Consider the following 25,637-nt stretch of genomic DNA (forward strand, 5'->3'; position numbering starts at 1 on the left):
TTTATAAAGCAGTTATGTTAGAAATGGAAACCTTGTCTCCCTTTATGAGGCAATGTGGCGTGGTGTGGTTTACTCTTAGGAGACTTTGATGGTAGAAAGGCCTATTTAATTGTCTTTTGATCTTCTGGAGTGAGCACACTGATTTTTTACTATGTCACCAAAGACATATAACTATTTTTTATGTTAAATATTTAGTAGATAAGTAATGACTTACCTGCATTGTAACATTTAATAAAAGTTTACATAATTCTGACATAATGGATGGTATTCCTATTGATGAATAGATTAATTAGTTTATTATAGACAATTTGGTTGGCTGGTTATATTGCTGTGCAGTAGGTTCCAACTCAAAGCGACCTTGTATAAGGTTTCCGAGCCAGTCCATCTTTATGGAGCAAAAAACCTCATCTTTCTCCCGTAGAACTGCTAATAGTTTGGAAATGTTGTCCTTGAGGTTAGTAGCTCAACCAGTACGTTACCAGAGCTCCATATATAGTTGTATAGATTGTGGGAATAATGTGGGTGCCACATGAATCCTTAATAATGATAGTTTCTGGAAGGCTGTTTCTAGTGTAGAAAAGGAGCTCTAGCTGATGCTGTGGGTTGGGCATTGAGCTGCTAACCACAAGGTTGGTGGTTCTAACCTACCAGCTTCTCCAGAGGAGAAAGAGTAGCCTGCCCGTTTTTGTAAAGATTGAATCTCAGGACACCTATATAGGGTCGCTTAGAGTTACAATCAGCTCAGTGGCAGTGGGCTCATATAATGTAGAAATGTTGTAGATTTCATTGGTTTCATAAAATTATTCCAATTTGAATATCATTGTATCATTATACATTGCTCTTAATTGCATTAATTCAGATAGTACTTGGAGTCAAATAATATAAGAGATTTTTTTTGTTGGCCAGAATGTTAATGTGAACACCTTACTTAGATGTTTTTATTTGTTAAAGAAGTATGCAAGACGCATTTGATGTTAATGTCTTAAATCTTGAAATGGAAAACTAACAGTTTTTTAAAATCTTATCATAGCCTCGTGCCGATCCCATTCCAATATGTAGCTTCTGTTTGGGGACAAAGGAATCAAACCGTGAAAAGAGACCTGAAGAACTCCTCTCTTGTGCAGACTGTGGCAGTAGTGGTAAGTTGGTCTTTGTACGCTTGTGCAATGATGCTTTGTTATCATAGTTTATATAAAAAATCTAAGTCTTAATTTACCTGTTATCTGAAGCAATTATTTGATAATAGTATAGACTTTAAATTGTATCATTGTTACTAAGTGCCATCGAGTGGGTTCTGACTCATAGCGATCCTGTATAGGGTTTCTGAAGTGTGTCTGGCAGGTTTGAACCTCTGACCTTGTGACTAGTAGTCCAGTGCTTATCCTACAGGGCCCCCAGGACTCCTATATTCATATAATATATGTTTATGTAATACCAGGAATCCTGGGGTGGTGCTGTAGGGTAAGCGCAGGACTGCTAACCACTTTTCAGAAAAAATACACAGGGTCTTTATGAGCCTAAACCAACTTAATGACATATAACAATAACAGCATATAATAACTTATATTAATAGGCATAATTAAGCTTAGATTTCATACCAGCATTGGCTTAATTATAGTGAAAATCAGTGTAGCAATTTCTTGGCTTTTATGTTGAACCCTGGTACCAAGGAGCTCTGGTAGCGTAGTGGTTATGAGTCAGGCTGTCAACCCCAAGGTCAGCAGTTTGAAACTACCAGCGGTTCCGCAGGACAAAGATGAAGCATTTGGCACCCGTAAAGATTTACAGCCTCGGAAACCCTTTACAGGGTCACTATGAGTCGGAACTGACTCCTCGTTACCTTAACAACAATGTTGAACCCAGCTAGAATCACTTTTGCTTTCTATAGACTCAAGTCTCGATTTAAGATAGAGTTAGAGTATATAATGTTTCAGTGCCCTGCTGTGGTGCTGCAGGATAATACACACTGGACCGCAAGGTCGGCGGTTCTAACTCATCAGCTGCTCCTCAGAAACCCTATACAGGCTTGCTATGAGCTCTAGTAGCATAGTGGTTACGAATCAGGCTGTGAACCGCAAGGTCAGCAGTTCGAAACTACCAGCTGCTCCACGGGAGAAAGATGAGGCTTTCTACTCCCGTAAAGATTTACACCCTCGGAAACCCTGTACAGGGTCGCTATGGGTCGGAACCGACTCGACGGCACTTAACAACAACATGAGCCTGAACTGACTCCATGGCACTTGACAACTATATAATGTTTCAGGTCATGACACCTACTGGTGAAGTTTGACATTACAGCCCAGCTCAGGGTGATTCAGAATGAACTGAAGGGACAGCAGTACTCTGAAGACTATAACAACATAATCAAGAAATCCATAGGCATGAAAGAAATTCAAATTGTCTGGAATTATATAGGAAAAGGGTGGTCTGTGCAGAAGGTGATATTGAAATCAAAAAATTGTTGGGCAGGGACAATAATCAAAATATTTTCCGGGTGGCTCTAACTTCTGTCTTTTTCATACCAAAAGGTTTGAACAAGGCTGTACCTCAGTTTTATAGTGGAAATTAAAATACAAATTGTGCTGACCTTAAAAGAACTTGTTTTGTTTGCCAACCATCCTTGTAAAGCAGGTGATACCTGAGATGATACCTATCTAAAAGTTTGTATCCATGATAATAGATTAAGTGGTATGTTGTTGTTAAGTACTGTCAAGTTGGTTCCAACTCATAGTGACGCTGTATAGGGTGTCTGAGGGGTGACTGATGAACTTGAACCGCTGACCTTGTGGTTTAAACGGACCTTGCAGTCCAGCGTGTTAACCCACAGTGCCACACCAGGACTATAAGTGGTAAGTGTTGAACTTAAAAAAAAAAAAAAATTTTTTTTTTAATTAAATTTAAACATCTCTTAATGTTAATGTGTAAGTCATCCTGTTTCCTACTCAAAGTTTTCTCTTCAAAGTAGTACTTTAAAATTCATGATGAAGTATTTCTTCAAGTATGGTTACCTTAACAACCCTAACAAGACTGCAAAGTTCCATACCTTAATGTGCTCTCATTTAGGAAAGCCGCATATATAGGGTAGTGAAGAAGAGTAAATTCTATTTTTATCAGCCATAGTCCAGTTTCTCTACCTGGACTTGGTTACTTAACCCTTTTGTCCTTCAATTGCTTTATTAAAATAATGAGGAAGGTGGTAGGGGTGGTGATGGTGTACCATGAAGTCAGTTCCAACTCATAGCGACCCTCTATAGAGTTTCTGAAGCTGTAAATCTTTATGGGAGCAAAAAGCCTCAGCTTTCTCCCACAGAACAGCTGGTGGTTTCAAACTGCTCACCTTGAGGTTAGCAGCCCGACTCATAACCACTACGCTACCAGAGCTCCTTGAAGATAATGGTGGTAGTACCTACCTTTTGGGTTTTATCAGAATTAAGTGACACTGCACAGGTAAATAGCCTAACACCTTTGCTCTTACACATATTATTGTTAAGTGCCATTGAGTCGGTTCCAACTCAAAGCAACCTGTATAGGGTTTCCGAAGAGCACCTGGTGGATTTGAACCACTGACCTTGTGGTCCAGTGCATTATCCTGCAGCGCCACACCAGTATAGAATCAGTGTCAGCCATCTTATAATTTGGTGTACTTGGTATTGTTCCTGATTGCTGTAAGTAATTTAAAGTCTTACAGCCCTTATGAAAGCTGCTTGATGGTTGAAAAAAGGAAATGTTTCAAATTCTACGGAATGACAGTACTGTGTAATGATTCTTAACTCCTAAGTGAAGGTTTAACTTGATAGGCCCTATGTGGTTCAACAGCTTTCGGGATCTGAGTAGAAGGGCGAGAACCTTTGAAATACAGCATTTCAAACTCTGCTTGTGAAATGCGTTCTGACAGTGTTTTTGATGGGCCTTACAGGTTCATTAACATTCTTTTACCTAGATGTGGTGTCATGGATACGTTATCTGTATGTTCAGTTCAATCAGTTTCAGCTGTACAATCTCCTGGTTCTGTGCTGGTGAAGTAGTGTCTCCTCTCTCATCAGTTCTGACTCTGTAGTTAGTTACCTTTTGGGTCTTCTCATGGGACTCATGTTGAATGAATTATTCTTTTGTTTAATTGACTGATCAATTTAGTCATATTCACTTGTCTAGGGTTACTTTTACTCTTCGTGATTTTTAAGGTGGTACTTTTTAAAAAACACCCTTCACTATTTTATTTCTTTAGTATCTATTTATCTGGGCACCTAGATAGATTAAAGACATACTTAAATATAGGAAGAAAAGTTCACTTCATATATTTCCTTACCTTTGGCAATACACTTACGTGAACTGATAAGAATTCAAGATCAGTATCCACTAGGTCATAACTTCAAGGTCTCTTCACAGAGTATAAAGGTGTAATTCTAAACAGGTAGATCTTAAATTTCCTGATGTAATCCATCTCTCTTACTCTTTCCAAGATTGTAGACCTGCCAGAAGAAAGGTTTACATCTCCTTTATACTTTGAGGTCATTGAATTTTTTTACCCCCCTGAAGGGTCTTACTTTTCTTTCATACTTTTTCAGGGCCAGCCTAGGGGTGTATACTGTGATATTGTCTCTTTTCAAAAACTCCCTTTTGCTTTCTCTTTAAAAGAACCGGAGAAGAATGGACCGAGGATAGTACCCAAAGGCTTGCTTAGCTGCCGTCAGTTTGTGAGCAGTTCTCCCCTCCCTTCAGGTGTGGAGAACCAAAGCCTTTGGAGACAGGGATTTAAGCCTCGGGGTGACCATGTCCTTTTGTTGGTAACAGAGGATGACACAGAGTGCGTATCCTGTCTCTGTCATGAAATCTTGCTCCAGTGTTGAGGTTTGCGTAGTCTTCCCCTGAGTGTACTGTGCTAGTCTGGATTTGGCTAATTTAGTTTAAAAGAAAGAAACTTAAAAAAACAAAAACAAAACAATTGTTTCTAACTCAGGGAGATGCTTTGTAGACATCTGCTTTATGATGAGATGAGTAGACTGTTCTTCTTTGTCTTCAAATGAAAGGGTCAAAATAAAATATGATTCATTTGAGGTCGCTTGAGGGTGTAGAAATGATGTTTTGTTGTAGCACCTTGGTTATTATGAGGTAATAAGTCTATAATAGACTGGCATGGCTCCAGAGTGCCACCTAATAGTGTCCCTGTCATCATGGTCCTGTCCAGTGTATCAGTGTCAGTCACATATTGGACATAGTGACTTTCTCACACTCAGAAGTCTTTCGGTTCTAGGATTGAATTTTAAGATTATGTATAAGGGCCAAAGGGATCCATAACGTAAGATGCTTACGTAAAAAAATGCTCGTAGCAGTGTAAGATGGGAAAAGGGAAATGCAGATGGCAGCTCATAAGGAGGCTCATTCTGAAATGTTTTCCCACATGTTCCTGATGCTTTTTAGTAGACTTGATCTGAAGTACCATTTGTATGAAGGCTTTTTAAAAAGGTCATGGAAAATGTATACTATGAAAAAAACGGTATGGATTTCAGAAATCTTTTGCACTGAAATAAACTCATACTCGTTATAGTTTGAGGCAGTAAGAAGAATAAGGTATCAGTTTGAATCACAGCAACTTGAATTCTGCTAAAGTTGAAGCAAGAACAAATTCAAATTTATTTTGAAACTTAGGTGGAAGATGTTGATACCATTAATACTTTACAAAAAGTTTAGGGGTCAATGTTCTAAAGAAATCAGTTGTTTACAAATGGATAACTCATTTTAAGAGCATCAATTTTTTTATATTAATGTTTTATTGTGAATTATGTGATAATTTACATGGGAGAACATTAGTTTTACATTCATCCTGTCATATATCTTTTCATTGCCATGGTTACAATCCCTTCCATGCATCATCAACCAACCAAAGGGTATACACTACAAGCCCGCCCCCCAGCCATCAGCACACAGTCTCTCTCCCTCTCTGTGTCTAAAGTCCTCAGCTGCTCCATCTCTCCACGTCATCGTCTCAGGCTTCACTGTTTCTCTGGGTAGGGTCCCATTCTCCGCTCTTCTCCCTTGATGGTCCCAGGCACCTCCACTCCTAGACTCCAAAGTTAATCACTCCCCTTATTGCTACAAAACGTCTACCTTTACATTTCCAACCCTCATAATAAAAACGTCAAAATTTTTTTAATGTTTTATTGTGAATTATATGGTAGTTTACATGAGAGAACTTTAGTTTTACATTCATTCCATCGTATATTATCTCATTGCCATGGTTCCAATCTCCTCCATGCATCATCAACCAGCCAAAGGGTATAGCCTAGAAACCCGCCCCCTACACTCCCCCCCAGTTTTCGGCCCACAGTCCCTTTCCCTCTCTGGATCCAGAGTCCCCAGCCGCTTCATTTCTCCACGTCATCGTCTCTGTCTCCATCTCAGGCGCCTCTGTTTCTCTGGGTAGGGTCCCGCTCTCGGCTCTTCTCCATTGATGGTCCCAGATAGCTCCACTCCTAGCCTGTAGGATTAATCACTCCCTTCCTTGTTCCAAAACGTCTACCTTTGCATTTCCAACCCTCATAATCCATCCTGATAAGCATTCTTCACTACAGTATCGCGAGGTACCCATCTGTATTTCCTTTCATCCGCTCTGCCCAGACAAATTGAATAGTACCCACTGGAGATTCTGCCTTCCTCCATGCTCCCTAGCACTAGGTTCCCTCTTGAAAGCTTGTAAGCCAGTCACTTTTTGCCTTTGTAGTTCCCCCTTCCCCATTTGAGTATCCAGTGTCCAAGTTGCCCATCTCCGTCCACTCTGTGTGTGGAGGGGGTGGGAATGATTCTTGCTGTAAGGATTTGTTCCTTCTTTTGAGTTGCTGCTCCATAGGTATAGGTCAAGTTCATCCAGTCATCCAGTCCAGGTCACGTGGGTTTCATCTGCAAGTGTGGGCGCTCCTGTGCACATGCCCTCTCTTCCCGTCAGCCGGTAGCTCCACTCTCCTCTCGAGTCCTCCGTGGCCACGCCACTGGCTCTGGGCCCAAGAGTCCCAAGAACGTCTATTTTTGAGGAAGAAAATTAATCTTCTCCATGCCAATTGAAGAAGATGATGATTAACAGCAGAAACAGGAGTCAACACAGTAGGCATCTCAGCTGAGACATTTTACAAAATCCTGACTGAAAAATGAAAGTTGATCAAATTTTCTGCTCAAGTGTGCCAAAACTGTTGCTCCCAGATCAGCCACAGATAAGAGCAGAGTTTTCAATGGATATCTTTAATAAGTGGGATCAAGATCCTAAAACATTTCTTGGAAGAATTGTAACAGGAGATGATGCATGGGTTTACTAGTATGACCCGGAAGATAAAGAAATCGTAGCAAATGGCTACCAAGAGGTGGAAGTGATCCAGTGAAGTTAAAAGTAAACTGATTAAGAGCAGAGGTCACAGCAACTGTTTTTCAGGATGCTCCAGGCAGATGGGATGGAGCTAGGTCACAGGGGCCTATCATTGTCCAGTCTGTCACCACACTCATGGTCTCGGCTCTGCACACCAACAGGCAAAAGTGCTCCTAGAAGGTCAGAAGTATCTCCCTTGTTCCCATGGATCCTTTCCCCAGTCTCCAACAACTCGTTCCTCACTCCATTCACTTGTTCAGCAATTGTTTTCTTGTGTCAAGCATTGAGGCAGGCACCAAGGATGCCAACAGTGAGCAAGAGTTACTCAGTCTTAGGGGCCTGCACACAAGGTAACAGACATTGTTGGTTCAGGAGGGTGGCAGGAGGTACATGGGCTGTGGGATCCCAGCGAGGGCATCTCATATGGACCTGGAAAATCAGGGAAGACAATCCCTCCACAGAAGAGAGGGTGGAGCTGAGACCTGAGAGAGTTAGCCTGCCGTGGAAGGGTAAGGAAAGGGGAGTGAGGAAGAGCTGTTTGTGAAAAGATAAAAGCAGGGTGTGTGTCGGGGGGTGGGGTTGGGGGGGGGGTGGCGTGTGTGTATGGATCAGACATGGGCAGCATGTTCAAGGCAGGGTGCCATAGGCCAAGTGATAAAGTTTGTATTTAACTCTTAGAGCAATGGGAACCTCTGAGAACATTTCAACAGAAGAGTGAATGTGATCACATTTTGATTTAGATAGCTTACCTGTATTTCTGCATTATTGGTAGTGGTGGTTGTTAAGTGCCGTTGAGTTCCGACTCACAGTGACCAGGTACAGGGTTTCCGAGGAGCAGCTGGTGTGGATTTGAACTTCCAACCTTGTGATTTGCAGATTAGTCTTGATCCTACTGCACCAAACCAGGAGTCCTGCATTATTGGTTGGAAGGCAAAATGGTGCAGTCGCTATGAAAAATAATTTGATTGCTTTATAAAATGAAACATTTAAGTATCATATGATTGCCATACCATGTAAATACCATACAATAAACACTGGACTGTGAAGACACAAGATCCATGGATCGAGCTCACCTGCCTCTCTGTGACAGAAAGACGAGGCTTTCTGCTCCCTGGAAGATTTAAAGCCTTGGAAACCCTATCCAGTAACAACAACAAGGCATTTTGTGTGCTGACTTTCATGACTGCCAAAGAACAATAGCACTCTTATATGAGGTTAGCCAAAGCTTCAGTAGGAAAGGGTCCTGGGAAAGCTTCGTTAGTGTCTGCCTCCGCAACACTGCTCCTGCTCAGTCCTCTCATCAAACAAGGGCAATTTTGTAAGTTTCAATTGAAATCATTATGCATCTGCCCTACAGTCTTGACTTGGTTCTTGCTAGCTTCCTTTTGTTTTCTGTTCTTTAAAATTAGTTAAAAGACACCATTTTCCTTCAGTTAAAAATGTAAAGAAGACCTGCATTGGCTGATTTAATTCCCAGTTATTTAGGGATAGAATAAATGACTGGTATCATCACTTGCAAAAGTGTCATGAACTTTTGTTGAGAAATAATGTTTATGGTTGTTGAGGTTTGTTTGTTTTTTTAATCTCTTAATTCCATTTTTTTTTTTCCCACGGAATTTTTGAAGACTCTTCATAAGATATCACATTTTGAATCTGCTTAGGTTTCATAGATATAATGCATGTTTTTCTTTCCACAGAAGTAGTCAGTTTGATTTCTCTGTATTCTGTATAGGTCCATGTTTATAGTTGTCTTTTATGTTGTTTAAAAAAGGTATTTGCAATGAAGAAGTCATTGGTCTTGAAAAATTCTATTACATGATTTCCAGCATAGGTTCTGTCACCAAGGCCTTCGATATAGGTTGCACCTCAGTGTAAAGAAAACAAAAATCCTCACCACTGGACCAATAAACAACAGTCATGTAAATGGAGAAAAGATTGAAGTTGCTCAGATAACTATCAACACTCATGGAAGCAGCAGTCAAGAAAATAAATGCCGTATTGCGCTAGGCAAATCTGCTGCACAAGACCTCTTTAAAGTGTTCAAGAACAAAGATGTCAGTTTGAGGACTAAGGTGCTCCTGGCCCAAACCATGGTATTTTCAATAGCCTCATATGTGTGTGAAAGTTGGACAGTGAATAAGGAAGATTATAGAAGAATTGATGCATTTGTGTTATGGTGCTGGAGGAGAATATTGAAAATGCCATGGACTGCCAAAAGAACAAACCAATCTGTGATGAACGAAGTGCAGTCAATGTGACAAGAATCCTCCGTGCAAGCCAGGATGGCCAGACTTTGTCTCTCATACTTTGGACATATTGTCAGGAAGGACCAGTCCCTGGAGAAGGATTTTGCAAAGTGAAGAATTGGAGTAAAAGAAGAATACCCCCAACAAGATGGATTGGTACAGTGGCAGTAGCAATGGGTTCAAATGTAGCAATGATTGTGAGGTTGTTGCACGATTGGGCAGTGTTTCGTTCTGTTGTGCATGGGATCCTTGTGAGTCAGTACCAACTCCGTGGCACCTAACAACAATAACAATGCTTGTTTCCTTCATCATAAACTAAAGCCATTGAGAAATTTTCTGTTTTTTTCATATGGCTCAGTGGACAGTATTTTCTCTGGTCCTCTTTTGGGTGCTGTTCTTGCTGTTGAGTTGACTCTGACTCATGGCAGCCTTGTGTATAACAGAAGGAAATACTGTGTAGTCCTGTGCCAGCCACCGTTATGAGTACTGGTATGTTACAGTCTATGGTTACGAAAAATCCTTTTGAAAGAGGGTCCCATTTCCATGTAGTGAAAATATGCGGTAAGGAGCATTGTGTTAGGATACCCCTCCCCACCCCCAATATGGAGTCCCAGTCTGGTGATGTGCCCTCCTCTACTGCTTGCTGGTTGTCTCATTGCTGTACATTGAAGACTCCATGTGTGCACCATGCATCCACATGACTGTTGTGAGGATCATATGAAATAATGACATGAAGGTTACCAGAAACTATAAAACATGAGACAAATGTGAAGAATTATTTTAACCTCTAGTCATATGGATGTGGGAGTCCCTAGATATTCTACAGGTCTATGGAAATGTCAGGTCTAGGAAGTGATTTTACTTGACTTTCATGGATCATCCTACTTTGAAATTAACACTGTTATATTCTCTTTGCCTCATTAAGACCAAATTATCTTTAATTAGCTTCACATAAGTATTAGATATTATACCAAATGAAATTTTGTATCTGCTACTCAGATTGCTATGTGGTTAAATTTTACTTACAGATGAGTTGTGTGCATGTGTGTTTTCAAATTAGCAAATCTAAGATAAGTGTACAGTTCAAAATTACAGCATCATTCTAAGTGGAGGCTCATTGAAACTAGAATAGAAGAAAGACTGCTATGATGCAGCTGGGAGAGTAGAGGAAAATCCCCTTTAGTACTGTAAAGGGAGCAAGAACTGTGGGGTAGAGTGTCAGTCCACCCTCAGGAGCCCTGTAGTCTTCCCTGAATTTGTCTATATTGTATGTTAACCCTGAAAAAAATTTGTCTTCCTTCTGCTTCCCAAAAAAGCTCGTAGGTGTGTAGTAAATTGATATGTTGTTCATGTTGTTATATGCCGTCTGTTCCATTCCAATGCAGATCTACCTCATAGGACCAAGTAAAATTGCCCTATAGGGTTCCCAGGGTCTTGATCTTCATGGAAGCAGACTGCATCTTTCTCCCACAAAGCACCAGGGAGGTTCAAACAGCCATCTTTTCTATTCGTAGCAGAGCACTGTAACGAACCACTGTGCCACTAGTGCCTCTTAGTAAACAGATATACCCAAACCAAACCCATTCATAGCAACTTATATAAGGTGTGGCTGGTGGGTTTGAAATATGGACCTTATAGTTAACAGCCCAGCACCTAGCTGCCTCATAAGGTCATTTTGAGGAAATGCTCCAGGGCATATGCTTGGTTAGTCAACCAGTTTCACACTTAATAAGTACTGATTGGATAATTAGACTGGAAAGGAGACACTTAACTAAAAAGGTATCTAAAGATAAAATCCAAAGAGGAATATAGTGGCCAGAGGAGGAGGAAGCTTCGGTTTGTGAGGTCCATCACCATTTGCGTTGACTAACCAAGGAAGGAAGCAGAACTCTTGCTTTTGGCCTGTTATTTCACTGAAACTGTGTTTGTCAGGATTGCCAGTGTCCCCCTGTGGCAACATCTGACAGTCACTTTTCAGTCCTTACCAGAATCTAATGGGCATCTTTTGATCCTCTCCAAAGGTTCCTATCATCCTATTTGGCCTTGTTGAAAATTCTTTTTCTATAAATACTTTCTTCCTTTGGCTTCTTGATATGATATTCTCTTTGTTTTTCTTCCTACAACCTTCTTCTCTATGTTTGGTCAACCTTTTGTTCTCTGTGCACCCCTAAATCTTTCCTGAGGCCTCTGCCCTTCACCCTGTGTTTCTTACTTTACCTCATGGCTTCTCCTGAACTATAGATCCTTACTTCTAAATGAGTACCGAGTCTGTCCACTTGAATGCCCCATACACTTTTCAAAGTTATGCCCAGAACAATTCATCAATCGTGCTCTATCTCCCCTACTCTATTATCCTTCTCCCAGTCAAATTACAAAACACATACAAACAGCTCCTCCTCTGAAAATTTTAAGCCATCTTAGACTGCTCCCTCTGCCTCATTCTGTCATGCTAAGCAGTCACCCAAATATATATTGCTTCTTCATGTGGCTCTGTAGGATAGGCACTGGACTGCTAGCCACCAGGTCAGCAGTTCAGACTCATCCGACACTCCTTGGAAGCTCTATTCAGGATCACTATTAGTTGGAACCTACTTAACAACACATAACAACACCTCCTAAATATACCCATCAACTTCTCCATACACCCCACCAGCCCCCCTCAGATCTGCTACTATAATAACCTTAATCTAATCATTACCATCTTTCCCGTCATCCAGTATCCATACTACAACCTAGGTTACTTTTAACATTTAATCTGATGTTAGCATTTTTCAATGCTTAGGAAAAATCCAACTTCTTTAAGACTCTTCTGAATTGCTCTCCTGTTAACCTCATCCCACATCATTATCTACTTTATGTTCACATTGGTTGTAATGAATTCTTTCTTCTTGGATGTGTACCGTCTTCTGTTCCTTTTCAGTCTCTGAACATGTTGTCCCCTCCTTGGCCTACTCCTCTTCTTGTGCCTAGTAATCGCACTCCTCCAGGTCCCTTCCATAGAGAGGCTTTCTCCTGGCCTCCTGTGAGATTCTAACTAGCTCAGGCTACACCCTATTATCACATGTTGAGGTTAATTCTTGTTTAATGTCTTTTTCCTGCTTTTGTTATTGTTAAGTGCTATTGAGTCATATTCCAATCTATAGCGACCCTGTATAGGGTTTCCAGGGAACAGCTGGTGAGCTTGAACTGCCGACCTTGCAGTCCAGCTCATTAACCCAGAGCGCCACACCCAGAGCGCCACACCAGGACTCCAAACTTCTTGCAAAAGTTGTTGCTGTTAAGTGCCTTCTAGTCAGTTCTGACTCATGGCAACCCTGTATGAGGAGCAGTGGTGGCTTTGAACTGCTGACTTTGAACAGACTGACCTTGCTCTCCAGTGCATTATCCTACAGCACCACATTTTCCTGCTAGACTTGTACTGTATTTCTATGCTAATTACACACAGTTGGTACATTTTTGCCAAACACACTTGGGTGTTCTGTGCAGAAATTGGTTTTCCATCATTTGTGCATGTTAAGGTACATTATTTTCATGAGTGTGTTGTTTTCTTCTTACTGTATTCACTGTGTCTTCAGTACTTACTGAAGAAGGAATGACAGATGGACTGATACTTGATCAGAAAAGTAGTATATCAAGACTCAGTTATAGTCTTTTATGCTATATTAAAGTTGGCTGTGAGAAAATAAATGTTTCTTCATCCTTCAGCATCTGTTCAGAATCATAGATACTTAGAGCTGGAAGGAATCTATGGCCAATTCTCCTGGGCTAAATAAAGATCATGCTGCCTAAAGGAAAAATAGGCTGGAGATTTTATCATTGATAGGGTAGTTGTTGTTGGCTGCTGTCAAGTTGGTTCCGACTCATAGCGACCCTGTTGTATAGGACTTCTGAGGAGCAGCTCTTGGGTTTGAGCTGCTGACTTGGGCTTCAAGCTGACTTTGCGGTCTAGTGCATTATCCTGCCTGTCTGCACCAGGACTCCTACACAGTGGCTGAGGTGTAATACTGCTTAAGGTGAAAGAAAGCATTCAGAGAAAGACTATTCCTTGCTCTTGCTTGAAAGTGGCTGAAATCCATTAATTTTCAAAATATATTATTATAAAAGTTCTATTGTAGGATATATATGAGATTAAATGATAGGTTGTGTAATACAATGTGAATTACTTTAGTTCCTGAATATTAGCTAAATATTATAAAAGCAGATTTTAATATAGAAAAAAATTGAGTGCCTGGAATTGTTGTCATATGTGCCAGTGATGTAGGACTTACAGGAAGTAATAAAAAGGGAGGCGGGAGAAGTAAATGGTATACTTTTAAGCTGACGGGGACCCATTTTAAGGGTGGAATTTAAATTGCTGTTCTTTAAAAAATGGAGTGTGTCTCGCCCCCTCCCCTGGCATTATGTAGGTGACTGCAGGGTGGGGGGGTGGGTTGGGGAACCTGATCAAAGTAGACCTTCCCAGACTCTCTTCAAGTCAAGGAGAAGTAAGCTGGCTTTGTTTGCTGTTTCTTAGCAGAAAGAGGTGATTGATACCATTTTCATATATTTAGTCCCCACCCCTGTCACTTGAATGAGAGAAATCCTTGTAGCAGAATGGTGTCGTAGACTAACTGTATCTGCCTGGGTAACTGTTCTACCCGAGATCATAATCCTGTGACAACATTTTTTTTCTCTCCACATCTTAAATGCAGATGTTTAGCCTTCAAAAAAAAAAAAACCTCAGGAATAATGTGCTTTTATTAACGGTATTGGTGATTGATTTTGAATGTTTTTACTTCAAAAAGCCAAATCTCCTGGTGGGTGGAATTTTATGAAGCACCTGTTAAGCTTTAGGGAGGAGGGACTTTTTGGCAGCAACCCAAAATACATATTTAAACAATGAGCCTGCCAAAGTCAGGAAATTATAAAACAGTTTTGAAATTGCAGAATCTGCTTTTTTATTACCCCTCAGGTTTCTTTTGCCGCTTGGTTATAAGTTCTTTCACATGGGATTTGCTAATGTTCTTACTATTTAAAGACCAGATTTAGAAAAATAAAATCTGGTTTGGAGATCTCCTCGTTTATGTGATAAAAGAGTAAAACCGAAAAACTGCCTTCCACAGTCTAGATTCATTCTTTTTCGGAGGAATCTGTTAGGTACTGTGTGTAACCCAACTTCGTTCTTTGGCGATTCCTCACTGGTCTCCAGTTTTCCTCTGTGAGGTAACCTGGTGTATGGAGAACTGCTAGGTAAAAGCTGTGCTGAAAACAATGTAGTAAAACACGGGAAAATGGCGAAAACCTGCTAAGGGACTGCTGTTTGGAGAATTCCAGTTGACCACCATCTTTCAGCTTCTCAACTCTCCCTTAGACTGTTTCTGCTCTTTCTCCTAGAAGTTAACTCTGGGGCCAGGGGCAAGATGGCCCAATAATGAGATGATATTCTTATATGCTCATGGGTTTTTATAAAATAACAACAAAATAGTTGTTGTTGTTGCATTTGTAGTTGTATTATCTTAAGCAGTCCTATTTTCTCTTTTTAAGTTTAGCCAGTCATTGTTTTCTGTTTTCATCATGAGCAGAAAGTAAGAATCCTCTCAACTCCAGCATTCTCCCCACAGAGCAACAGGTCAGGAGAAGTGAGAACATGATCTGAACATAGTTAGCCTCGGGTTCTCAGAGATTTGAGATAGAAATCAGTATACATTTTCCAAATTTCTCTTACGGAAACCATTCGTACAGTCATTCCATTGCTGGCAGTGGAAAATGTTGGAAGAAAAGTCTATGGTCGGATTCTCTGGTCTTCTTATATTTTCAAATTCCTGTAGTTCTTTGGCTGAAAGTATCAGTTTTTCTAATAAATATATAAGGAATGGGAGTATAAAGAATCTAAGTCACCATTACCTTAAAGCAATTTGCATTTTGTTTTTTATAGGACACCCCTCCTGTCTGAAATTTTGTCCAGAATTAACAACAAATGTAAAGGCCTTAAGGTGGCAGTGTATCGAATGTAAGACATGCAGTGCTTGTAGAATCCAAGGCAAAAATGCAGTAAGTATGTCTCTCAGTCATCATCAGTCTCTAGATAAATAAATAGTTCATTCACAGTGTTAAGGATTTTTCTTTTTTTAAGTTTTAAATACATGTGATGTCAAACCTCAGCAGGGATTTTAGTATTTCTTCATTATAATTTAATAGTGTTAATTGATAAAATAAGAACATTTGGCCTTTTACAGTTGGTTTCAGTCTTACTCAGTCTCTTAATATATTACAGGATAATATGCTTTTTTGTGACTCTTGTGATAGAGGATTCCATATGGAATGCTGTGACCCACCACTTTCCAGAATGCCAAAAGGTGAACTCATATTAAAAATGCATTTTTAACATACTCCTTAGTCGTGTTCTGATGCCTGGCAGCACACAGTGTACAGGTTCCGTAAGCATTTTTCTCCTCTCTGCTATCTTCCCTATACTCGTGGGTTTGGCACTGACTATGAACATGTGTGGGGGTGATACTGTATATATAATAAGGATCCTAATTCAGGCACATGGATAAAAAAGGCTCCCCATTTCCCCAACTAATTCCCTATTAGAGTAAGTTTAGATAGGTTTAAAAATGTAGAACACTCTCCAGATACTGTATAATACAATGTTCAGAGGTATGAAATTATGTTTTTGGTGATGGTGATAACTATGACTCCATACGTGCTACAACAAGAAATATAGTTACCTTTTTCATGGACGTCAATTGCTATTTTGACTCAGAAAAGACTTAAATACAGATAGGCAAAAAGGAATAGAAAGTCAAAGTCAGTTGGAAATTCCTCTCTGCCCTAACATACCCTTTAAAAAAAAGAAATGGAATATTCTATATGTGCTTTTGTAATTTGATTACTTTCTCCTGCTTACTGATAAATAGTAGCATTCCCACATCATTAAGTGTTCCCCTAAATGTAGTTTTTAGTGAGTATGTAGAACATGAGTTACAATCATGGTTGTGGGCTACTGATATGCTTCTTTGACCCATTATTTTTAAAAATTTGAAATAGAGTCCTTTAAATTGGGCATGCCTGCTCCAGTTTGCTATAGTCTCACTATTCCCTATTTCCCTACACCCCAGCTTGGTTTTTACCCGTTGCCATCAAGTTGATTCTGACTCATAACGACCTTATATAGGGTTTCAGATACTGTAAGTCTACATGAGCAGATGGCTTCATCTTTCCTCACAGGGCAGTTGGTGGGTTTGAACTGCTGACCTTGCAGTTAGCAGCCGAAAACCTAACCCACAGCACCACCAGGGCTCCTACTATATCAATATATAAGCCACTTACACCTGGGTGGTTCCTGAAAATATTTGATTTTGCAACCCACGTATAAGTGGACCATAATGTATTTAACCAGTCACTGATAACGGACATTTACACATGTTTTCAATCCACCAACAATTATTTCCATAAGATACATTCTTTTGGGAGAAGCTGTTGGATCAAAGGCTGTGCACATGAAAGGCTCTGTCAGCATTCACACCCACCACACACTAGTGTCTGTCTGGGAGTACCCATTTCTTGGATTGTGACCAACACCCATCATTCCTGTACAGGTATTTCATTGGGTCTAAGAGGCATTTTTGGTTTTCATATTTTTGAGATCAAGTTTGTTGCATAGTAGTGTCTTTGATTCAATGAAATGCAGCAGTGATATTTTTTAATTTTTACTAATTTAACAATAGAGAAAACACATCTTTGGTAATTTAAAAATTTGAATCATGAGATGAAACATTTTTTCATAGAGTTATTGGTCATTTGTATATCATTTTTGCAAAGTGTCTGTTTTTATTCATTGGCCATTTTTCTGTTAGGGTTTTCACCTTTTGCTTACTGATTTGGAACAGCTCTTTATATTTTTATGTAGCCAAATCCATGATTCTGTTTCTTTAGGGCTTCAGTCTTAAATGCCAGTCATGCTTAAATTGTATAAATATCCTCATATTTTTCTTGGTACTTTTAACATTTTATTTTTTCATATTATAATATTTCATCTGCCTGGAGTTTATTTTTGTAAAGGATAGGAAATAGTTTTATTCCTTCCAGATGGATAGCTATTTGTTCTATCACCACTTATTTTGAATCATTTCATCCTTTCCCCACTGATTTGAAATGTGACCTCTTTGATATGCTAAACTTTTTGGTAGGCTTAGGTTGTTCTAGTCTTTCAAATTCTCATCCATTGACCTATTTTGTTATACTAGGTCTAGTTTTTAGTTATTATAACTCATTAATAATTAAATTTAAAGTTACATTAAAAACAGTGTATTTTAGAGTGATAGATAATATTTTTAGTGTTGACAATGTCCAGAAAGAGATGATGAAATGATTTTGTCCCCCTAGAGTTTCAGCAGTTTATAGAATTGTAATATCTCCCCAAAATCAATATATCTATGTGTCACGGGGTGGGTTTCCTTATGTGTTTATGTAAGGAGTGGACTTTGAGGGTATGTTGGGAACATGGGTTCTGAGATAGGGGAAACCCTCTGCTCTCACCAGGACCTTTATTGGCCTTTAATGATGGCTTGCTGAGGGGACTCAAAAAGGAGAGTACTCCATTCTGGAGTAAAATTCTGTATATAAACACCCTTGGACAGTTTACTAAAGCTACAGTTTATATTTATTATTGTTTTCTATAATGAAACATTAAAATATTTTTCTTAAATATATGTATCAATTTAGGGATGTGGATTTGCCAAGTCTGCAGACCAAAGAAAAAGGGAAGAAAACTACTTCATGAGAAAGCTGCACAAATAAAGCGAAGATATGCAAAACCCATTGGACGACCGAAAAATAAATTAAAGCAACGATTGTTGTAGGTTGAGATCTTATCAAGAGAGTTCTTTTTATCTTGTGCTTTAGCATATAGGTGATTGTGACCCCCCCCCCCCCTTAGATTCTGTTAAACTTCAGGGTTAAGGAATATTTCTCCTTTGTGTAAGATGTGGCATTTTTAATTACAGTTGGCATTTTGGGGTCTTCTGTTGCCAGTAGCTGTGATACTAAGTGCCATTTTCAAGCAGCAGAGTAGAAGTAGAATGTAAGAATTGCAAACAGTCATTCAGTCTATGTCTACAGTGAATCTTTTTTATAGCTCCTGAACGCATTTTCAAAACATACCTTTATCTTCTGATGCTAATTTTGTGTTACATGTTTTTCAAAATCTTTTATGAAATAGCATTTAAGAAACCTGCAAACTTGTCCTCATGTTTGCCTCGAGATTTAGACAGGAGCCTTTAACAATCTCCACATGTATACATACAAATACATACAAAATAATGTATTTGTTGTTTTTTAGAGCTGTTGAGTCAGTTTCAAGTCATAGTGACTCAGTATAGGGTTTCCAGGAAGCAGCTGGTGGATATGAACCGCCGACTTAACAGTTCAAACCAACCTTGTGGTTCAGACTGACTTTGCAGTCCAGCGCATTAACCCACAGCGCCACACCAGCACTCCACAATATATTTATAGTGGTCCACAAATCTACTGTATAATCCCATTTCCAATATCCTTTTGTCATATAACCAAGTCCATTGCCATTCCGACTCTTGAAGCCTTAGGGCAAAACAGAGTTGTCCATGGGATTTCCAAAAGAGGCTGCCATTTTTACAGTATTAGACCTGGGGAGTGGTGCCTGGATTTGAATGGTAACTTTTTCGTTTGCAGCCAAGCACTTTAGCCACTGCACCACCAGGGCTCCTTTTTTGCTGTTAAAGCATAGTTGAGTATTTAATCACCCAAACCAGACTGTCTGACCTTTGAGTTCATTCCAACTGAGAGCGTGTCCTGTGGAGGGTCTCTGAGGCTGTAAATCTTTACAGGAGCAAGCTGCCTCATGTTTCTCTCACAGAGCTACACATGAGGTTGAACTGCCAACCTTGCAGTTAACAACCCAGTGCTTTCTCACAGTGCCATCGGGGCTCCTTAGTAGACTATTTAGAAGGAATTACTTGGAAAGAGAAGTAGAGAAAAGATATAAGAGGTGAAATGAATACGTATTTCTAGCCTATATGGAACATAAATTTGAATGTCAGCACTAAGTAATGTTTTTACAAATGATATCTGTCATGTCAGCAGCTGTCATATCTGGAATAGTTCTACCTCTAGACTTCCACATATCCCTTTAGATTTAGGAGTGCAGGAATGAAGAGATCTGCTTACAACATGGGCAACAACCAGGAACTTTACTCACTTGCTTATTTTACCTGTCCGTGAAAAATAGTGTCCTCCTGTACCTTTTCCTAAGACCCCTTTAACTCTAGCTGTTGTTGATGATAAGTGCTGTCTAGTTGGTTCTGACCCATAGCAACCCTGTATAGGGTTTCTAAGGAGAGGCTGGTGAGCTTGAACTGCCGACCTTGTGGTTCAACCGACTGTGCAGTCCAGTGCATTAACCCATAGCGCCACACCAGGCCTCCTTAACTCTAGCAGACATTTTTAAATGGAATATTTCTTAATTTCTAGATGCAAACATGAAGCATTTATGAATAAATCTTACATATTCTCATCTTTTTTGAAGTATACAAATTATGTTTTTGCATTCATCATGTGTAAGCATTGTTCTCAAAAAGGGACTGTATCCTCAAGGCCCAATTTAAGAAAACTAAATTAGGACATAAACTTTCTAAACAAAGGACACAGCTGAAAATTACATCTGGCACCAGTCCTAACTTTTGTTTGTCCAAAATTGTCCTTTGAGCTTAGGGATTTTTAAGACAGTTGAGGGAGTTTTCTTAATAAGTATGTTGTCCTTTTGTGCAATCGATTCCAGATACGATCCAAATGCAGCATTCTGATGTAAAACATTTTAGACTGAATGAATTATTTATTGGTAGCCCTTACTGTGTGTTCTCGTGACACTTGAGATCTCTAGAGTTAACCTGATTTGGCTGAATCAGGGGCTTCAGAAAATCAAGGGCCTCAACTAGCCCCTTGTCATTGGGTTATTTCAGATGAATCTACCAGCTGGGCATGCCCCGTCTATCTGACTGCTGAAATTTTGTCATTCATCCTTCATGTCCAAGATGATCAGTGTTAAAGCATGCTATCCTGTTTCTAAAAAAGAAAAATTTTTAATTCCATATGAGATCATCTTCAGGATCCCATTTCTTCAATAATAAGCCTTCATTTAAATTGATCATTTAAAAAGTACTTTGGGGCCCCAGCACTGCTACAATTCATATGCAAATGTTTCCATTTTATACACTTCCACTGCAAAATGGGTAGCTTTCCAAACCCCAGCCTGAGGTGAAAGCAATCAGCTGCTGTTCATCTGCACAGCTGCCTCAGTGGAATGACCTCTCCTGTCTCTCCAAACACACCGCAGTCTGGGCAGAACTGAGCTTCAAATGAACTGTGCTCTCAGAACCATTGCATATAGAGTCCAACGCCAAGTGTCTGATAACAGCCATGGTAAATGTGCTGCTGCTTCACCAGACTTTCCATGTCATGTCTGACCCGCTGTAGCTGTTCTTCAATCATAACTGCAGTTTTTTGCTATTGTCCTTTTTTTCAGCAATATTTTATGCTGTAATTAATTGTCTTCTCTCCTAAGAGAGTATTATTGGCTATTTTATAATCCTAAGTATAAACTGCTGAGAGAAAAAGAGTTTCTTTAAATGTTCTCTTTCTCTAACTCTCTCTCTTTTTTAAAGAGCAAATTTACAGACATTCCCAAATTCTGTTTCTGTATATTGAGTTTAAAAAGGCTTTTAACTAGAGATTACATAAACTTATTCTTTTGCTTCTAGCCAATACATTTGACTTACTACTCCCTTTAGAACTTCAGAAAAAGAGACTAGGAAACCTAGTTATTTGCAATAATGCGAAGGGTGACTTACTTTTTAAAAAAAATTATATTTAAAGTAGTGGGTTTTCTTTTAGTCTCTCCAAAATTCTTTTTAAACTTACATTGTCCTTGGGTCCACATGCATTCTTCCAGTACCCATTGCATGGACACTGGGAGAATCCTGGCATGCAAATGTATTTGCTGCTGCCTTTTCCTAGCAGAAATACACCTAGATGGTGGCGCACAGACAGTCTCTTTACTTTTAGCACGTTGAATGCATCTAGTTACTAGACAGTTGTTTTAGATGCTGTATAATTCTCTTCAATGCTGATACTATTCTCTAAATTTTTGCCTAGGTCTGTAACCAGTGATGAAGGATCCATGAATGCATTCACAGGAAGGGGGTCACCTGGTAGGGGTCAAAAGACTAAAGTCTGTACCACACCTTCATCTGGTCATGCTGCATCTGGGAAGGACTCAAGCAGCAGATTGGCTGTTACAGACCCCACTCGGCCTGGTGCCACCACCAAACTCACCACCACCTCCACCTACATTTCTGCCTCTACACTTAAAGTTAACAAGAAAACCAAAGGGCTCATTGATGGCCTTACTAAGTTTTTTACACCATCACCTGATGGTCGCAGATCACGAGGTGAAATAATAGACTTTTCAAAGCACTATCGTCCAAGGAAAAAGGTCTCTCAGAAACAGTCATGCACTTCTCATGTGTTGGCTACAGGTACCACACAAAAGCTAAAACCTCCACCTTCTTCACTTCTACTCCCCACCCCCATCTCTGGTCAGAGCCCCAGTTCACAAAAGTCCAGCACTTCTACTTCTTCTCCCTCTCCCCAGAGTTCTTCCAGCCAGTCCAGTGTGCCCTCCCTTAGCACTGTTACTAATAACAGCCAGCTGAAGGCACTGTTTGATGGACTTTCTCATATTTATACCACTCAGGGACAGTCTCGGAAAAAGGGACACCCAAGTTATGCACCACCCAAACGTATGCGTCGTAAAACTGAATTACCTTCCACGGCAAAATCTAAAGCCCATTTCTTTGGAAAAAGAGATATTAGAAGTAGGTTTATTTCTCACTCCTCCTCTGGCTGGGGGATGGCTAGAGGACGTATTTTTAAAGCAATTGCTCACTTCAAGCGAACAACTTACCTTAAAAAGCACAGGATGCTAGGCAGATTAAAATATAAAGTGACCCCTCAGATGGGGACCCCCTCACCAGGGAAGGGGAGCTTGGCAGACGGAAGGATTAAACCTGATCAGGATGATGGTAAGCAAAAGGTCAAAGCTCCAACCAAACCTGCGTCCCCGTCCCTTTCTCCCCAACCCCCCTCCAGAAATATATATATATATATATAAATCAATTCCTATTTGTCACCTAGGTCTTAACTATTGCTCTTATTCTCACTTCCCTTTCATACAGAAGCAGTGAAACTGACCTTTTTCTAATGCTAACTAAACCTCCAAAATGTTTTTCCAACTAATACTCTCCTACCTTTTATTATTTACTTCCATCCCTAGTGACACTAGGACCCCCAGACGCCTTCATAGCATTGCTGTGTAGTCCCGCATGAGTAGCCACTGTCGTGCTTCTGCCGTGTTCTTTCCCACGCCACCTCTTTGGCCATGGTGCTGTGTGGTCATGTGCTGTTAGTGCTTCCAGCAGCGTGTTCAGCGCTTCGTGTCCCTCTGCTCCATTGCTTTCTCATGACAAAGTTCATCCTGCTTCAGCCTCAGCAAAACTTAATCCATGTGAATTGTGCTTTTGGGTGTGTGTGTGTGTGTGTGTGTGTGTGTGTGTGTGTGTGTATCTATTTTAGGAAAAAAAGTGTTTCATAATTTCATTTTACAAATTGGTCTGTTAAACGTTTGCTACCTTTTGAAACAAACAAACAAACAAACAAAAATTGTGTCATTTGGACAAAGTGGAAGATTTTCATAAATCTCATAACTGATTATGGAAATTCTATGATTAGACATTGATAGAACTTTTGATCTTGGTGGGAAAAAAATATTATTTGCTTTATTTTGTTCTTACTTTCCTTTATATATATTTTTTTAGCTATAAAAAGATGACAGTGATAAATCCAAATAAAAATTTGGGTACAGCAGGGAAAGGGTGCTCCTGGATCTTTGAGCAGTGCTGAGATACGAAAGCTTGTAAAGCTGAAAAATGAAGATCCTTACCTGCCCATTATGCTAATTTGGTGCCATTTTAATATGAGATGGTTACTGGTGAGACAAGTCAGTGAATACACTTTCTGCTGGTTTTAAATGACAGATACTGAAATCAAAATAAGCATCAAACAAGAAAGTACAGCTGTAAATATGCTTGGGAACAAGGATACCGTTACTGAAGAAGATATGGATGTTTTTAAGCAGGCCCAGGCACTTTCTTGGGAGGTAAGGCTGGGATATCAAACAGTATAGTAACAAGCCTGATATGTAACACTTAACTAGTAATATGAAATGACTGCTTTGGTGTATGGAGACTCCTCATCAGAATCCTTTCTTTAAATGTTATGCTTATTCTTAATGAATGTACTTTCGAAAGCAATGACTTTGTCAAGGTGTATCCACTCTTAAAAATAGATGAGGACTGAGCTATACTCTAATAAACTAGGCTGTTGTAGCAGTACTTGTGTGTAGCATTCTTGGTATGGCACTGTGGGTTCATGCACTGGACATCAAGATCGATTTGAACTGCAAGGTCAGCAGTTGAAGCTCACCAGCCACCCCTAGGAGACCCTATACAAGGTTGCTACAATTTGGATCTGACTTTACAGCACTTAACAATAACAACAAGAAGCAGTAGTTGAGGCAAATTTTGAAAAGCTCTGCTACTTGTGAAACAATAGTTGTTATGAAGTGCTGTCGAGTTGGTTCAGACTTTCAGGGTCTCTGAGTAGTGTCTGGTGGGTTTGAGCCCCTGACCTTGTGGATCAAATTGATCTTTGGGCTCAGTGCTTTTAGTGTGAAGGTAAGGGATGGGAGAGTCTTGGTATTGCACTGTAGGGTAAGCACTAAACTTAAAAGTCAATTTGAACCAGAAGGTGGCACTTCAAACCCATACTCTATTACAGGGCTGCTATGAGTTAGAACGACTCTGTAGCACTTAACTGAAACAACACGGGGATGTGACTAACTTTAAAAAACTTTTTTGTTAAGTGCAGTCAAGTTAGTTCCATCCAATTCACAGCAACCCTATATAGGATTTCACAGGAGCGGTTGGTGGGTTATCCACACTAGGACTTCGTCATTGTCTTAGTGGCTGCCATATCGTACAGAACAGATACAGAATATTTCATCATCATAGAAAGCCCTTTTGGACTCTCTAGTAGACACACTGTAAATTTTGAAAAGCCTGAAGAATGCTTAGTTTGCAGCTGGTAAATACCATCTCATCAAAGTTCCCTAATTACAAGCAGTCCCCATTGGCATCTCTCCTACTTGCCTTTTGTTATTGTTTTGTGCCATTGAGTCAGTTCTGATCACAGGTACCCTGTATAGGGTTTCCAAGGAGCAGCCAGTTGGTTTGAACTGCCAGCCTTTTTAGCAGTCCAGCGCTGATCCTAGAGTGCCACACCTTAATGTTAGGTAAATCTCAAAACTTTGAAACTTGAACCAACCCCTAAGCCAAACCCACTGCCTTAAACTTCATGCGAAAAAATGCAGATGGCCTCATTTTTCTCCTGGGGAGTGACTGGTTGGTTTGAACTGCCAGTCCTGCAGTTAACAGCCCAACACCCAACCCATAGTGTCACCAGAGTGCCTCCCCAAAGCAGTTGTAAATCTGTAACAAAAAGAATAACATTTCCTTCAAATTTACTAGCAGTGTTTTTGACCTGCATGGATGACTGGCCATATAAAAAATGTCTCAATTTTTATCCCTTTGGTGTTGATGAAACTAATACTGTGTTTCATGATCATTGTCCAGCAGTTTCTTTAAAACATTCCATTTAAAATAATAACTCTGCTTAGGTTATTGTCTCCAAAATGTTGAAAGATAAGGGTATTTGACTCTCAGAGACAAATTGGTTATAAATTGTGAATTTCTTATGTCAGTAGACTGCATGGCTTTCTGGGGCACTATATTTAGACCACCTACCCTACCCTACTTCCTCTTGGTTAATTACCTCTGATGTTTTCTTCCCAGACATACTGGGTATTTTCATTCTTCATTCTGAACCTGTCAGGATGGTTTTTCATGTTT

The 25,637-nt window shown here is 39.8% G+C and overlaps 1 protein-coding gene across 1 annotated transcript in view; it reads left to right on the plus strand.

The window, feature by feature from the left end:
* Positions 1–25,637, plus strand: part of KAT6B (K(lysine) acetyltransferase 6B) — a 290,464-nt gene that overhangs the window by 203,381 nt on the left and 61,446 nt on the right. Inside the window, exons 4-9 of the mRNA XM_006835926.1 lie at positions 1,031–1,139; positions 15,512–15,627; positions 15,851–15,932; positions 18,304–18,436; positions 21,766–22,694; positions 23,706–23,827. Of these exons, the coding sequence (XP_006835989.1) occupies positions 1,031–1,139; positions 15,512–15,627; positions 15,851–15,932; positions 18,304–18,436; positions 21,766–22,694; positions 23,706–23,827 (1,491 nt within the window). The remainder of the gene's footprint in view (positions 1–1,030; positions 1,140–15,511; positions 15,628–15,850; positions 15,933–18,303; positions 18,437–21,765; positions 22,695–23,705; positions 23,828–25,637) is intronic.

This window comes from Chrysochloris asiatica, unplaced genomic scaffold (assembly GCF_000296735.1).
Source record: "Chrysochloris asiatica unplaced genomic scaffold, ChrAsi1.0 scaffold00020, whole genome shotgun sequence".
In the NCBI taxonomy this organism is placed as follows: Eukaryota; Metazoa; Chordata; class Mammalia; order Afrosoricida; family Chrysochloridae; genus Chrysochloris; species Chrysochloris asiatica.